General features: G+C 36.8%; 1 protein-coding gene across 2 annotated transcripts; it reads left to right on the top strand.

Annotated features, from left to right (window-relative positions):
- The first annotated feature begins 428 nt into the window (after positions 1-428).
- On the top strand, positions 429-1,994 carry LOC133707203 (non-specific lipid transfer protein GPI-anchored 11-like). Of its 2 annotated transcripts, XM_062132762.1 has the most exons (3): positions 429-891; positions 1,380-1,409; positions 1,721-1,994. In XM_062132762.1, exons 1-3 carry the CDS (start codon positions 501-503, stop codon positions 1,909-1,911), a joined length of 612 nt encoding a protein of 203 aa, XP_061988746.1. In that variant the 5' UTR covers positions 429-500; the 3' UTR covers positions 1,912-1,994. The 2 variants fall into 2 exon arrangements, with proteins under 2 accessions (XP_061988746.1, XP_061988747.1); XM_062132763.1 differs by lacking the exon at positions 1,380-1,409.
- The last annotated feature ends 14,595 nt before the right edge of the window (positions 1,995-16,589 follow it).

The raw sequence follows: 16,589 nt of genomic DNA, 5'->3' as shown, positions 1-16,589 counted from the left end.
CTAGAAAATCCCGCTTTCCTCAGGCCATATCATTCAAATACGACAGCCCATTGAGAGGATCTGGGCTGCTCCATCTTGTTTTTGATTTTTTTGTGTTTTTTTTTTTATCCAATCTATGCCTTTTTTTTGTTTTTTTTTCTTTCTTTCTATGGAGATTTAATTTTTAATAGCTCAATTAATATATGTGAATGGATCATATATGTGTGCATGTGTGTGTCTATCCAAAATTTGAATCTTCAACGGAGTGACTCTTTAAATTAGAGACCATGTCTAGAAGATATGCCTAAACTGTGGTTAGGAATAGGTCATAACTGACCTTCCATTTTCAGTGGAATTCAAACTCTACCCGAGTGATTCTAGGAATGTCAAATGGAAGCAAACTTTAATTCTCACCGTATTTAAAACTCAAAAGAACATTGCTGATTTCCCTGACATTATAACCTAAAAAATCTTTTTTATTTTTTCACTGAGTGGAAAGTATCAAGAAAATTAATGAAAAGATGACAAGAATCGTTTTTCTTTCATTCATTTTGGCCACATGGACTGTTTTGGCAAACTGTGCGCGCCCTCATGTTCAACCTTTAACTCCAGAACCAGAAGAAATAAAATCTTCAACTGCACCATCAACCTCACCGTCAAGGTCAGATTGCTCTAAGGTGATTTATGCGATGTCAGATTGTATCCCTTTTTTGAGTGATGGAATCAAAACCACAACGCCTGAACGTTCATGCTGCTCTGGATTTGAAACTGTGGTCAAAACTGGTCCTGACTGCGGATGTGAATTCTTTGAGAGTACTGCTAACCTGGGTATCCATTTGAATATGACAAAGGCCATGACTCTTTCTTCGGCATGTGGGATCAATAATGCTCCTCCTCTAACTAATTGTGACGGTGAGTAATCTGGTCCATCATTTCTCACTACTGGAATGAATGACACGAAAATGTAATGTTTTCGGATTGTGAATTTGAACTATCTGCCAGTAAGATTGATTCTTGCATGCAAATATTATATAATGATCATTTAATTCGTTGATGAGTAATTCTACGGTACCTATTTGTATGTCATATATACATTTATAGATATAACAACACGTGTCGTCACTATGGTAACGAGAGTCTTTTTTTTTGTGTAATTTTAGTTCTATTAGAGATAATTACTCTATGTACACATTCTTACAATTTTGTGATAATGTTGTAAGTTGTAACTTGGTTCAGTTATATATAAATAGTGTAAAACGAATGTGGTAACTTTATTGTCAATGTCGTAAATTTAGTTAAATTAAATTTTAATTTTAATTCAGCAAGAGTAAAATGAATATATGATAAACATCACGATACCATAGACAAACCCTTGAACTGATTTACCACTTGTTTTGCAGTTCCCATGCCTCCTGGTACTGCTTTTCCTGGTAATATATGCTCTAACTATTTCTACAAATTTTACTTTGAATTATTACCATTTTTTGTTCTTATACCCTTGAATATATGATCATTCAAGACAAAAAGAGGCTATTAGAATTTATGTATTATTGTAAATATAATTAAAATTGCATTTTTTGTTCGCATTATTGATTAAGAGTTTTATGTGTCATATTATGTTCTTAAAATGCGAATCATTATCCTTGTATCTGCGTTTGTAATTCACAAATTCAGCCATTTGACCTAATAGATATTGAGGAAGAGACGATTGCTAATCCTAATTACAAATTCTTGATTGCAGCCAAGTCTCCAAAATCGGGGAGTACTCCACCTCCAAAATCACATCCAAAGATCAATATAGTTCCTGCACCCTCAGTTGTCACAGCTCCAGTACAATCTCCAGTACCATCTCCAAGCTCTGGAGCTTACTCAATATCTGCTAAACTTGCCCTTACTGCTCTTAGTATGCTTGGTGCTGCTTCATTGACGTAATGAGTTTCATCCTACACGCAAGGTTGTGATATTATTGTTGTTGATTCTTCATGTCTTATAAATTAATTTCTCATTTTTGACTACATTTTAAATGATATTCTTTTTTTTTTTTAATTAAATCACATCGATTTCTTTTTGAACTCAAGCCCAAATAGCATGTTACATACTTTTCCACTGTCATGAATAGATAGATAAGAAACAGTGGTATATAAGATAGTACCACTCATTAAAAAATAATTAGTACTCACTTATTGAAGTAAGCCTATGAATTATGTAAAACTACGACATAGTAAATAGGCAAAGTTAAAAAATAAAAGACTTAAATTTTCTCCTTGCCCTTCAAGCTAGGGCTAGGAGGCTTGGTCAGATAAGCCAAACATAACTCTTGTGCATCAGTAATCTTCTTCAACTTTGGAGGATTAATGAACAAGATTCCAAGAGGTCTGCCTCGATCTTTTCTTTTTTGATTCAGCCGTCTTCTTGTTAAAGTCCTCCTTTCGCACCAAAATGTTGCCTGATGCTTCCACCATGCCAAGAGTTCGAGCAGAGAACTTGGAACTGAATTCTGGCATTTTCAGCTTCTTTGTAGGGGCCTCAGTGCTCATTGGTTTGTTTAGGAGCTCTGACTGTAGGACTTTTATTAGTTTATTTGGGGAGGAGAATGGGGACATTGGTCTGCTCCATTTTGTTAGTCCATTTTTAATCATAGGCACCAGGGAAAGAGTATTATCTGTGGTAGGGTTTAAGATTTCTCAGGGAAAGAGTATCCCTTAGAACAACCTAAAACGAAGCTATCAAAAAGATAAGCATTAGCAGGAGACAATGGAAGAGAATAATTTCAACTAGCCATATCAGTATTAATTGTGTCCTATATTTACTATTGCATAAGCCAAGAAATTTGCTTCCCTCCAACCATAATTGATGCTAAATTGATGAAAAGATGAGGAGATGTGTTTGATATCTCGTACCAGAACTTTGATCCTCCAAGGAACTGAAATTTTGTCCTTGATACTGTTAATTAGAACTTTTGAATTTCCTTCAACTTAAATTTTTGTGTAACCATGAATAGTAGCTGCCATAAGCTAGCCCAGCTCTTAATGCAGTAGCTTTAACCACCAAGAAGATATCAGTATGTCCAAGTTGTTAATTGTTTAGTATAAGCAACAGTAAGATTTCCTCTGTCATCTCGTATAACAAAACCAGCTGCTCCACTGTGTTCATGGCGAACTGAACCATCAAAGTTTAATTTAACAAAGTTTTTATTAGGAGGCTACCATCTGATAAGCTTTTGAACTTTTCTTTTGCTTTGCCTTTGATGGTTGGAAATTCTCTATTGAGTAGTCATTGTTGCGGCCGCACTGGATTTAAATGGGAGATATATGCACTTGTTTAAATATTGTAACATAAAGTAAGAATTTCAGTCAGAGAGACTAACTAGTCATTGAGGAACAATGCTTCGAATTTATGAAAGAATGAGGCCAATGTATAGGATTAATAATTTGAGAAAAAAATTCCCAAATTTGCAAAGAATGACTACATTTCAATGATTTCATGAACAAATGATCAATTGTTTCCAGATCAATACTACGGCTTAGAATCTTCTGTTGTTCTTCGTAGCTCATGTCTTTTTTAACCAAAAGAGTTTTGCTGTATCGGGGCCTTGGGCTACTTGTCTGATATTGCTTTTGTGCCACACGGGAAAGCCATGCACCAAATGTTGAAAGGCAAGATGACGTGTTGGACCAAAAGGCTAGGTTTTCAACACAAAACATGAAATGACCGAAGAAAACCATAGACAACATCCTCAAATTAAAGCTTTCCACGAGGGAATTGGAGAGTCCCAGTCCCAGTCCCCAACTCCCAAAAGCTGGAAACTGGAAAGTGTGATATCATCAATTTATAATTGTTTTCTTTCCATCAAATATAATGATATTTGCATTTTTTAATGTGATGATATTACAAAATACCCGTCATGTCGTGACCCGGTCAATATATATGAGTCTCTCTAAGACTCTAACGCAATGTTACACTCAAATGACTCTCAAGTACTCTTAACAAACACAGCTATAAAATCTAGCTCGTATACGTATACTAATTTCCTAGTGTATGTCATCTTCACTATGCTTGAACTTCTGGCAGAGAAGACGTGGAGACCTGAGGATCAATAATTGTTGCAGTTTAAAGAAGCAGCCTTCTCCTTCTTCTTCATTACCGCTAGCTGGAGAGGAGATCTGCATTTAGTCTGTGGTACCAACCTTCTTCTATCAAGAAGACCAGCCAGCTTGGCAGTTGGCACGACTCTTAGTACGCTTCATCAGAGCAGCAACAACTTCATAATGAAAGAAAAAGAAACAACAAAAATTTAAGTGATCGATCGGGACTTGGGGTCCCCAAAGTTTATAACAGAATGGGGGGTTTAGGCTCCTCAATTGTCTCACCTAAAAAGAAAAAAAAGGGTTTTGGGATTAGGTATTGGAGGGGTAGTTAGGTTAAAGCATAACTGCATTAGTAGGTAGCCAGCAAGCATAGAAAAACATTGAGGCCGGCTTCAAAGTAGATGTTATTAATTTCCAGAGAATGAAAGCTATATATAAAACATGGACAAAGAATATGGCCATATGAGACATTTTTTCCAGCCACACAAGTTTACACAATTTAGGTACGGTTCTTCAAATCCTACGGATCTATGGTAGGCTGGTAATACACTAATTCAAGGAGACTAAACCTTCTTTTGTAGATTATGTCCGGGTGAATGAGAAATTTCTTTGAACATTTTATTAAACACAATAGTTTTTCCGTTAAAGATTATTGAGCATACGCTATGCCTTCATTCAAAAATTAAAAGATTATTGAGCATACAGAGATAGAAAAAAATTATCAACATATACCATTTTCCGCTATTGCGGACTGGAACACTCAAATTAGTAATAGAAAAATAGTTTTGCAGCGAGCTAGAACAATACCCTTTGAAGTTTGAACAATTCAAGTGACAAGACCCGCCCCGGATTTCACCTTGAAATCCGGAGTGGCGCTGCCGGGCCCACCTTAGAAGAAATTATACCAAAAATTTGGCGGAACTTCCTCTAAAAGTTGACTACCCAAAACCTGTAGAAAGATATTTACACTTCTAAAATAATTCACCCTTAATCTTCTAGAGCCACCCTGCTCCCTAAATCACAACATCTCTCATTTCACAAAACAATTCTGAACTTAAGAATATTAATCTCATGGGTTATCAGAGCAATCTAATGCACAGGCGTACAAGAAGATAGAATACAAGATAAAGGACTGATACTTTTATAATGCGGAAGCTATGACAGCTATGCCTCAACCCCATGTACGCTCGACCTCAAGCTAAACTGGCCTGCAAACTGGGCATTTGAAACTGAAGGGCCCAGGGGAAAAACATTTGAAAATCGTTAGAGTGAGTGGACGAAAAATAAGTAATTTTGAATGAACAAGTGAAACTTAATGCTTTCCCAAGTTATTCTCTAAAACCTCGCATGCAGTAAAAATCTTAGAAACACTCTTAATCATCATCTTTATTGAAATCTCAATTATGTAATGTCGATCATCTCGAAATCTCTTTAAAATCTCAAATCCCTCAAATACATAATGATATTTCAAACATCTGATTAAATTACTCATATCTCAAAATAGACGATGACTAAAGGGGACTACCGATTAGTCATCTCATGCCACCTGGAGGGGACTGCCGACCAGTGATGCATCGGAGAGGACTGTCGACCGGACGAGGAGGTGATGGTTAGAGGGGACTGCCGACTAACCATAGGTAGTTAGAGGGGACTGCCGACTAACTACTTCATGTCATCTGGAGGGGACTGCTGACCAGGTAATGCATGCATGCGCTGACTTATTTACCTCCTCGATAAACTGGAATCAATCTCTTTAAAATAATTGCTTTCGGAAAGAAACTCGTTATTAATCCAATAAGTCATCAATAATTCACCGAAAGCATAACTTAAGAATATCCCGATAACTCAAGGCTCAATATCTCAATAAATCCTCGGAAGCATAAATCTTCGGTAAATCAATAAATGCTTTCGGAAAGAAATCTCAATATAACTTCAAAGCTGATAAGTGCGGAGCTCAAAACTCAAGAAATCTCGATAATTCAATGAAGCTCAATTATTTGCTAAAACATTCGTACTCGTATATCACCATATAAATCGATATTCGAAATCAATAATTCTCACAATATTTTCTTAATCAATCACTTCCCGAAAATCATTTCCCAACTCAATAACTCATAAATAACTATCTCGAAAATCTACTCTCGAGAAGGAATTTAAGTACTAATCTCGTAATTCATAAATAAAAATCAATAAACCAAATCTCAATAAACCATAAAACTCAATAATTCAAATCATAAATTAAATCTCAATTGGAAAATAATAATAATACTGCATGCACAATTTATGTAAAATAAATGTCCACTCACAGTACTATTTAGGCGACCACGCAACCGGTTTCCTACGTCGAGCAATAGCTCGACACGTCGCCCAGGAACGGCCGGACGCGCCGCCTGTCAACCACCATATCTGGCTACCAAATTTTACCAGCATCATCAACTCAACATTCTAAGCATCTTTCATAACTGTGGCCAAGCTCAATTTCAAGTCTAGAGGGTCGAAATTACCTCAAATCTGTACGGGGTTTCTCACCGTCGATCCGCCTTAATCCGGCACGATCGTTGATACCCACTGTCATGGATCGAACCAGCATCGAGGAGTGGGTGATGGATCGGCCTGAAATGGCCAGAAAATGAGAAAACGTCGGCGACCCGAAACACCTACTGAACCCCTCGAGTTCACCGCCTTGCTGCGCCTCCCACGGCCGAAATCACGCCACCAAGCTACCACTATCATAAAGAGGATGAAGAGACGAGTTCATAGCCACAGACAGGGCCTCAATCGGTCACCGGACGAGGGAGTAACCACCGGCCAAAGCTGACGGGGTCGGGGAGAGAGAAACGGAGAGTGGTAGAACTGATCTACCACAGTAAATTTTCAAATATATATACTAATTTACCATGAACAGTAATTTTACCTTTTCGTTTATAACTTTCACATATGAACTCCGATTTTTACGTACAACATATGGACGCGTTCGGTTTAACGTTCTCTACGACTTTCATGAAGAAAATTTCCTCAAATTTTGACCCGAATAAAAAGTCAACTTTTAGGGCCCCCTAAAAGGTCGAAACGGAGCCGAAAATAAAAATAACTCTCGTTTACCGTCCGAAAGACTAGTAAACTGGTAAATTTGGGTTCGGGACGTTACATCAAGTTTCTAGTTGCTTCTACCTCCCAAGCTTAGAATAAGGGTTACTAGTTGTTTATTGAATTTTAGCGGTGTTGCTACTTGCTAGTACTTGCTCCTAGCGGGTTTTAATAGTTCTATTTTGATATTTTCTTTTTTAGGGAAAATGCAATCGATAATGGTAATATTTCCTTATAAATTTTAATGTTTGGAAGGCTATTGTATCTATTTTTGTTTCTATAAGTTTATAACTAAAAGGGTAGACTTTTTATTGTCGTTCATTATTTATAATCTTTGTTATTAATGAACTTTGTCGTTTTTCGTTGAAAAATATAAATAAAACAGTACTGCAACATTAAAATGGGGCCATTCCTTATAATTCTCTACACCATTTTTTATTTTACTTTTATCAAGGGAGAAAGTTTAAGTAAACATATATGGGCATCTAGCCCTGCCTAATACAAATGGAATTCAAGAACCATATTCCCTAGCTTGCTAATTATATCTCAAAAGAAGAGAAACTGGACCAATTTGTGGATGACGCTGCTGCTAAATAATGAATTGACAGGACTAATTAGTATAAGTTTCTTTGACTTCTCGAACATATTCTAGTCCCTTTGCATCATCCAATCTAAGCCACGATTTGTTATTTGATAGTGAGTCTTTCATGACTTCATAATTTCCATTTAATTAAAACTTTAGACAATACGAGGGAAAGAAAGATAGATAGAGAGTAAGTATAGCACGGATAGACCTAACCCCCAACCATAACCCGCTAACACCATCCTCCAATATTAGTGTCAACATTATTCTCATAAAAGTCTACCTACATCTCTTATCTGTCAATCCTCAATAAATGACTTGTTCATTCATTTTTTAACCCTTAAATGTATAAATGTCTTTTCATTGCAAAAAATACATTATGTAGCAGGTATCACACATTTAATTCCTATCATTGTTTTTTTAATTTGTTTTTAGTAAATCACATTTCATTAATTAAAGTCAAAGCTCAATATAATACATACATCAAATTTGAAAATCTAAACTCAGACGGACTTAAAACTTGACAAATACTATCCATTAAGGACACACTCACTTTTCCAAAGTAAAATCATCTTTTACCCACTAGCCCGCCTCAACACTCAATTATGTATGATGAAAGTAAAATACTTCTTGACAAAACTCATAGAAGAGATCCCACCAGACAATATAATTAAGATATTTACCAATTCCCAAAGAAATCATCATCAAAGCTTGCCAACAATTTGTGGATTAGTACAAAATAGAACTAGGTCTAGATTGTCCATGCCCAGACCTAGTCCTTAAGAAGGAGCATTAAATATAGTACAAGACAGTGAAAAACCAACCACCGTCGTGAGCCTCCACCTACTCATCTTCTAGCTCTGGTACAAATCTTGCAGCCTACTTGTTGTGCTTTTCTAGTCAACTTTTTGTTTTTAGGGTACCAAGTACTCTTATAGTTATTTCTGTTTTGATCACTATACTTGCGTTGTTGTGGTACTCTTTCCTTTGTTTAAAATTTTGTCTATTAGGTCTTATCTGAATAAGCTTGGTCTCTTAGTTTATAAATATTCATCTAGTCTAATATGTCAATCACACAATTGTGGTACAAATATCAACTAGAAACGTCTTAGAAAAGCCTATAGAAATTACCCCTACTTCAAAAAGCTTGAGTCCAGAATGTATAAAAGCCTAGAGAACTAAAGAAATCACTAGTCCCTCCCCTTTAGGGTTGGAACTAGCACCATCTTTAGCCTTCTCAGTAGCCAACAACCTCGGCAACATGTTGCTTCTCGGGCTCCTCTTGAAGGTCTGAATCCCCTCTCAAAATTTGAGCCCCCCACAAACAGGCCCAGTCACCGTCGACGCCCACGGAAAGCAGCCTCAAGCCTAGCCACATCCTCCGGCCCAGAAGCTCTATCCAGCTCGGTCAGCGATCAACCCTAGTTCAAAACTAGGGTTTCCCGTCGATTTTTCTGGAAACTCTTCCTGCCCGCAGCTTGCCACCACACTAACCTTCAGCACTGTCAGATCAATCCCAGCCAACTCCAGACCCGGCCCAGCTACTGTCGGCGCTACAGCGACCCGTCTCGGCCCTCCTGCCGCCGCCACAAAGCGCTGAAAACCTGCCTCACCATAGCCCAAGTCGGGTTCGTCCCGGCCTGACACCACCAAAGTAAAGCCAGCGCCTCCAGCTACCCAGACCTGACCCTAAAATAATATAAGAATAATATGACTATTTTTTTCTTCTTCTAATACATAGATGTCTGTTTTGGTCATTTGACCTACGTATAAAATCTTATTTGAAATATAAAATAATAGGGATCCTTTAAAAAATAATAATAATAATAGGGATATGTATTAAGTAGTTAGGAGTGTAAGACCCCGAAAATTCGTTATTAATATCTTAGAATTTCCTGAAATTAATAAAGTGTTCGTTAGTAAGAGTTCGTGGTTCGAGGGTGGAGCGAAAGTGTTTCGGAAGAATAATTACTCGAAACGTGTTATTTTCAAGGAGTTAAGGGGTTGACTTTTTATTCGTTGAGTTTCTCCAAAAACTTTGTTCACGAAAGTAGTAGAGTGCATAGATACGAGTTCATTGATATATGGAAAACGAAAATGGGATTTCGTATGAAGAAGTTATGGCCATCGGAAAAAGTTTCCATTTTGGTTAAATAGAAAAATTTGGAAAAAAAAATATTAGAAAAACCCTAACTTTCCTTTGTCGGAAATCCGGATCCGATTTCTTTCCCGAGCCGCCCTCCGACCCGTTTTCATCTTCTGGCCATATCTTCGCCATCCGGCTGCCACGGGTCTCATTTGAACTGCCTTTTCATCCTCTTCAAGTTTGTGGTGGTGGTTCACAGCGAATCGCCGCCTGGATGACGCAGCAAGAGCGGCGGCACTTTTCGGTCCCCCGTGAGTTCTCCGTCCTCCGGCCACCTCTAGCCGCGCCACCGATCGCATTGGAAAGCCCAGGAGACGTACATTCATCCTTCCAAGTGGCTTGAACCATTTCACCGATTTCTTGAGCTTTCGAGGTCAATTCCGGCCAAATGGCTTAGATTCTGACTTTGTGCTAGTTGTGAAAGTTGTTGTACATGTTGTGATGAACATTTTGGCATAGGTTTCATGACCCAATTTGGGGGTTGCTGGCAGCGCGTGGCGGGGCGTCTGGCCTTTTTTTTTGGTGTCTTTTTTCATGGTTGTCATCTACTCGTCAATACGAGCATGTTGATATATTATGAGGTCAAGTTGTGATCATTTGAAGCATGTTAGGTTTTTTGTAATTCCATTTTTTCGGTTTTTGATCTGTGAGGATCCGACCGTTGGATCGACTTGTCGTTTTGACATATCGATCATAGAAGTGTTCCAAAGACCTTGGGAGGTCTCGGAGGAAGTTTTGTCTCGATTGATGAAATCTTCGGTTTTTTATTTAAGTGCTCGGTTCGAACCGTAACCGCTTTTGTTTTATTCGTGTACTAAGTTGAGACCTTATTTTACCTAGGTGCATGGAGAGAGTTCTGTACTTGTTCTCGACTGTGAGAGAAGACGCAGCTGGATTTAGAGGTGAGTAAGTCTCAAGGAGTTCATTTATGAACGGAGTTACTTATTATTTGTTTAATTGCGAAATTGTTTTCTGGAAATTAAATATTTGTTTTAAATTATATGAACTTGATCGTCTACGGTTCATAGGTAAGTTAAAATGAGGTTTTATTATAAAAATAATTTTTCTCGAGTTTTACGATTGTGGACTATAATTGGTATTAGTGACATTCCTAAGTGAATGACTGTGTGTATGTGTGTGTGTGTGTGTGTGTGTGTGTGTGTGTGTGTATACGATTTTCGTGAAATATATATATGTATTGGTGTAATTGTTGTGATACAAGCAATATTTGTGAGTGAGTTCATATTATTGTTTTGGGGTATGACTTTTTGGGAAACAATATGTTGTGGAAAATGGTATTTTCTATTGTTTTGAAAAGTGTTTGAAGATTTAGGAGTCACATGTTGTGATTTCTCCTTTTTGAGATTTGGGTAACATTTTGGGTTTAGCGCGACTCGTTTAAATGTTTTGATCTAAGGGTCAGGTTGGCCTAAGGATCCGGGGTTGCAGGTTGTAACCTCAGTGCAGGAATATCGGGATACCAAGCCTTTGGCCGAGTGATTAGTTACGATTCAGTTACAGCTCTAGTCTGTCTGCCGTTGTACTGTCATAGGGCATAACTTTGTGTTATTGCATTTGTGGGTATATGTTTTTATAAGAGAGTTTCAAGCATGTACTTTCTTTTATTGTCCAGGTTGGACCAGTGTTTCATATCGAATTGTTTGGTTAACGATTTATATGATTTTGTCACTGAGTTGACTTTTATTGTCTAGGTTGAACCGGAGTTCATATTGATTTGTTAGGTTAACATTTTATATAATTTTATCACGGTGTGACTTGTGTACGTTGTTTCTTTTGGGAAAAGAATATTGAGTTTTTAAGGAATCATGGTGTGTGTTTCTTTTCCTTCAGTTCAAAGGTTTTCCTGGTTATTTGTGTGAGTTGTGTGGTTTTGTATTTGAGTTTACTCAAACAAGTTTTCAGAAGCTTACCGGGTTTGTTGTGTGGCAACCCGGTGCACTATTCAATGGTGTAGGGGTTAATCCTGCAGGTCAGGATAATCGCAGGTGAAGCTGAGTTTCTAGTAGCAGCTGTAAGGGTAGGAAACTATTTTTTTGGCTTTACTGTTGTTAAGACTTCCACTATGTACTGAGCTCTGAGGAGTATTTACTTATTATTTTGTTATGCAACTTAATTAGTAAACTTGTGTAATGTAATATATGACTCTAATGATTGAGTCTGCATTAACATGTGTAGACTCAGTTTAGTTTGTTGCATAGTTTAAATGGAAAAAAAAATTCTAAGCATTTGGGTGAATTGTTGAGTTATCGCATTTCGGATTTGAATTTTTTTTATTCGAAATTCGGGGGGTGACAAGGAGTGTGTATTTAAAAATTTTCATTGTTGTATGCTTGCTTCAAGAAAGATTAAAAATATATATTGCAAGTTTGCTTCGAATTGAGTTTCTTTCCCAAATATATGAGATTATTTGGCCATATTTAGCTTCTATTTATCATTGCTTCTAAAAATCCTAAAAGTGCATTTTAAAAATTTGAAAAGTGTTTATTTATTTAAAAAAAAAAATTTATAAAGAAGCACTTGGACAATACTTCTTGAAACCACTTTCAAGTCTTTCTAAAACTCAATCACTTTATTTTTATTTTATTTTACGATTTTGAGATTTATAACTAATTTTCTTCATTAATCAAAAGCACTTCTAGCCCTCCAAGAAGCAATCCCTCACAAACTCACTCCCTGCACACATTTGTTTGATATAGTGAAAATACTAGGAAGAACGTGAATCTGGGTGACGGGGATTGATAGGCATGTTTCAATCCTTACTGGGCAGAAATAAAAAATTCAAACAGAACACAGAATTTTGGTTACGCAGTGAAAACCTCAACTTCTGAAATTAAAAACACTGCAGGGCTCTTACTCTTGAGAACCCAAATATAATCAATCCAATAATAGTGAAGGATATGGTTCTTTACAAACACATATAGCTCTCTACGCAGCTACAATCTCTAGACTCACTAAAGAGGTGCTTGTCTTGAATCTTGACCTTCTTCTTCAGTTGACCGATCTGCAAATATCGCTCCTCTTGCAACACCAATCTTCTCTACTAATCTCGAGAGAATCAATGCATGTATATGAATGTTGAATGAGACACTTTTACATGGAGCAAGTGTTTCAAAGTACCTATGCGACTTTTTCTAAGCAAACAAGAAGAACATGAATTCTTGTGTCTAATTCCCACAAACATGAACGCTCTTTTCTTCTGAATATATTGAGGAGAAAACAAATCCTCAATTGTCAAGATTTACCCTAATTGGACTCCTAATAGGAAATGTCTTTCAATAAAAAGATATCCAATTAAAATACCCAAATCCTAAAACGATTAGGACTTTAATAGGACGATTTTTACAGTTAGAAAATATCTTTATAATATAACATCTAAAAACCAAAAGATACTTTCCAAAATTGGACTCTCAAAAACGTAGGGTTGACTAGGACTCAGACTGACTCGGGGATTGCAACACATGTTGCAATCCCATGCTTATGCATGAGATGCAATTACCTGAAATTCTCCGAGATAAGTTTTGATGAAGTTTGTAGGCTTCTTCAGTGCTTTGTATAGGGATGCCAACACATAAAGTGTAAACCTTATACCTATAATCTCCACATTTGGCATTCCTATACAAAACATCCTATTTTAGGCACACTCCCCTCAACAAGTACTTGACGATCATCACATTCCATTAGCAATATGCCTTTCCTGAAACACTTATCAACACACCTTGTAGAAAGCAAGTTAAAGATAAGGCATAGGAGTGTCAACACAATTTCAAGATCAATATCAAAATATTTAAACAAGCAAAACACAAGTTGATCAAATTCACCAATATCTCCCCATTTTTGTCTAGGAATGACAAAGGCAACGTATGGTGCGGAAGCTATGTAGAATCAATCAGTTGGAAATAGTCCAAGTATCAATACTCCCCCTAAGTGTGATCATGTTATGAAAGATGCAAGAATGAAATGCAAACACATAATGAGTGGGTTTGGGTTTGTATCCTTGTACAAATGACAGAGACAAAAGCATAGATTTTAGACAAGTGTGTTAGCCCCAATCCTCAAACATGAAAGCAATAAGATAAGGTCACATGAGTGAAGAGTTTTTGATAACAACAAAGTAAGCAAGAAGATGATCGAGTATTTTGTACCTTTGTTGTGTAAGTGAACATAGCTCAAAGTGGGGTTTGTAACAATCTCAGAATCAGAGAAAGTAGAACACACATAAGAAGTGAAAAAGATAATCACAATCAACTCAAATCTCCCCTGATGACACCGTGTGGACATAATATTATTATTTTTTTGCCTTTCACAGACTATGAAGCTTTTCACATTTTTTTTTTTCAAGAAAACTAAGACTCATGTAACAAGTTTTATGCCAGCAACTCCCAAGTAAGTTGACTTTAGGGAACTAGATGTAACAAGGACATCCCAAAGGACATATTAACTTGAGTCAATAATTTCACAATCCACCGGGGTGACCAAACCATTCCATTTTCTTCACAAACCTCATATCGTTTACCACAACCAAGGGCTGTTTACTTTGGGAATAGCCTGGCCTTGCTCCAAATATTTGTACCTTTTTAACAGGGAGCAACAACAATATTCACTCACTTAGTATGTGTGAACTAAAATCAACAACCAAGAGGATACGTACCACCACAAAGGAGTATGTGTGCATGTGAGAATACAAAGTGATAAAGAATATGTTGTTCATGCTCAAGATTACAAAGTGATGCAAGAACCCATTCAAAACATGTTATTCGACTCATCACAATCATATTTAAGGAAAGTATCAGACCACTTGTCAATCTAAGTTCAATTTGATTGCTGTCAGACACGCAGGGATACAAACCACACATGCAATCCTGATTTTCCAAAAAAACTGAAAACAAAATGCAGAAATAAAAAGCGTAATGCACTTATACTAGTATGATATCACACACTATGAATTCATGCAAAATAGATCAAGCGAAGTGAGAGTATCAATACTTAGAGCATCCACCAATGGTACTTCTCAGTGATTCAAATCGAGATGTGTTTAAGGGCATAGTAAACGAATCAACCAATTTGTGTTTGGTAGGAACAAAAGCAAGCTCAAGCATATTATCAAGATTATCCATATGAGCAGAGAAACAATTATTAGAACCTTTTTTAATCCAGATTTGCTTATGCTTCATATTCTGCTATTTGGGGATTGCAATACGCTCTGCAATCCTGTTAATCAACTTCAGATGCTCTTTCAGCTCAGCTTGCAGCGATGCAGTAGGGCCAATTTTTTATGCTTTCCTCTGTTTTTGAGTGACCCTGCGAAGTATATTACACCTAGGACGTATGTGTCCCAATTTTCCACAATAATGACAAGTAGGAGTAAAATTTTTAGAGTTATGAACATACCTGGGCCGACGCACAGAGGTGTGACTGTCAGAACTTACCTGAGCAACTTTTTGATGGGTTTTAAGGTCCAATTTAGGTTCTGATCTTTTGGGCAACTTGGGACCAGAATCAATGTCATTTGAAGTTTGTGACTGACCCAACGAATTTTCATATTCCACACCTTTTATAAAGATCAAAGGCTTGCTGGACTCACCTTCATACCCTAATCCTTCTTTGTTGCAATGAGATTTACCAAAGTCAATCATCTTAGAGATCTTTTCTGACCCTATAGAGAACTTTTTGAAGCTCTTCTTGACTTTCAATAGCTCTTCCTGCAATTTCTCATTTTCAAGGGTTAGTGAAACATTTAGAGTAGACTGAGGCTTGACTTCAACCTGCAAAATTTTGATTTTGTTAATAAGATCATTATGCTCTTTGTCACAATCTTGAGACTTGACCTCACCCTGCAAAACTTTAATCTTATCAACAAGGTCAGTACGCTCTTCTTCCCATTCTTTTAAAAAAGTTTCAAATTTTTCCTCAATTTTTTCTTTTTCCACTCTAGCTTAATGACTTAATTTCTTCCTCAAGCTCATAATTTTGTTGAAGAACAATTTTTGAAGCATTATACAATTGCTTACACTTTTCATTCGTTTCTTCATTAAGAGCTTCATCTTCCAAGTCAGAATCATCAGATAAATCAATATTAAGAGAGGAAGTATGAGCAAGATTTACCTCTTTATTCTCAGATTGAGAACCTTCATCGCTATCACTCCAAGTTGACTTAAGAGCCCTGTTATTTCGTGAGCTATATTTTCTGTTTCCATAATCAGAAGAGATATGACCAATACCACCACATTCATAACATTTAGGTTTTTCAACAATGCTTTTCTTTTGATTAGATGAACTTTCTGAAGTACTACCAGAAGAATTTTTATTTTTAAGAAATTTTTTAAACTCTTGGTTGGTAAGGCAAAATCCACAGAACCATTATCATCCATATCTTTCAATTTAACAGAAGAAAAAGCAACATTTTTTTACCTTTTTCTCGGGCTTGATCCTCATCTCAAAGGTTTTGAAATTACCTATCAGTTCATCAAGAGAATAGGTGTCCAGGTCTTAAGCCTCTTCTATGGCTATCTATTTGGATTGAAACTTTGATGAAAGAGATCTAAAGATTTTCTTAACAATTCGATGCTCTTCAAAAGGATCACCAAGACTATGACACTGACTTATCACATTCAGAAGACGAGCATAAAAGTCATCTATTGATTCATCCTCCCCCATTTGCATGTTCTCAAACTCCAAGACAAGTCTC

Source organism: Rosa rugosa, chromosome 4, assembly GCF_958449725.1.
Source record: "Rosa rugosa chromosome 4, drRosRugo1.1, whole genome shotgun sequence".
NCBI classification, from domain to species: domain Eukaryota; kingdom Viridiplantae; phylum Streptophyta; class Magnoliopsida; order Rosales; family Rosaceae; genus Rosa; species Rosa rugosa.
The sequence above is the reverse complement of the archived record's forward strand: the minus strand, read 5'-3'. Positions and strand labels throughout refer to the sequence as shown.

What these genes read in the sequence shown, in the direction of transcription:
- LOC133707203 (XM_062132762.1), top strand. Translation starts at nt 501, where the DNA reads ATGACAAGAATCGTTTTTCTTTCATTCATTTTGGCCACATGGACTGTT. An exon ending in TCCTCTAACTAATTGTGACG is followed by an intron (nt 892 to 1,379) that starts GTGAGTAATCTG and finishes CTTGTTTTGCAG; the next exon opens with TTCCCATGCCTCCTGGTACT. An exon ending in TCCTGGTACTGCTTTTCCTG is followed by an intron (nt 1,410 to 1,720) that starts GTAATATATGCT and finishes TCTTGATTGCAG; the next exon opens with CCAAGTCTCCAAAATCGGGG.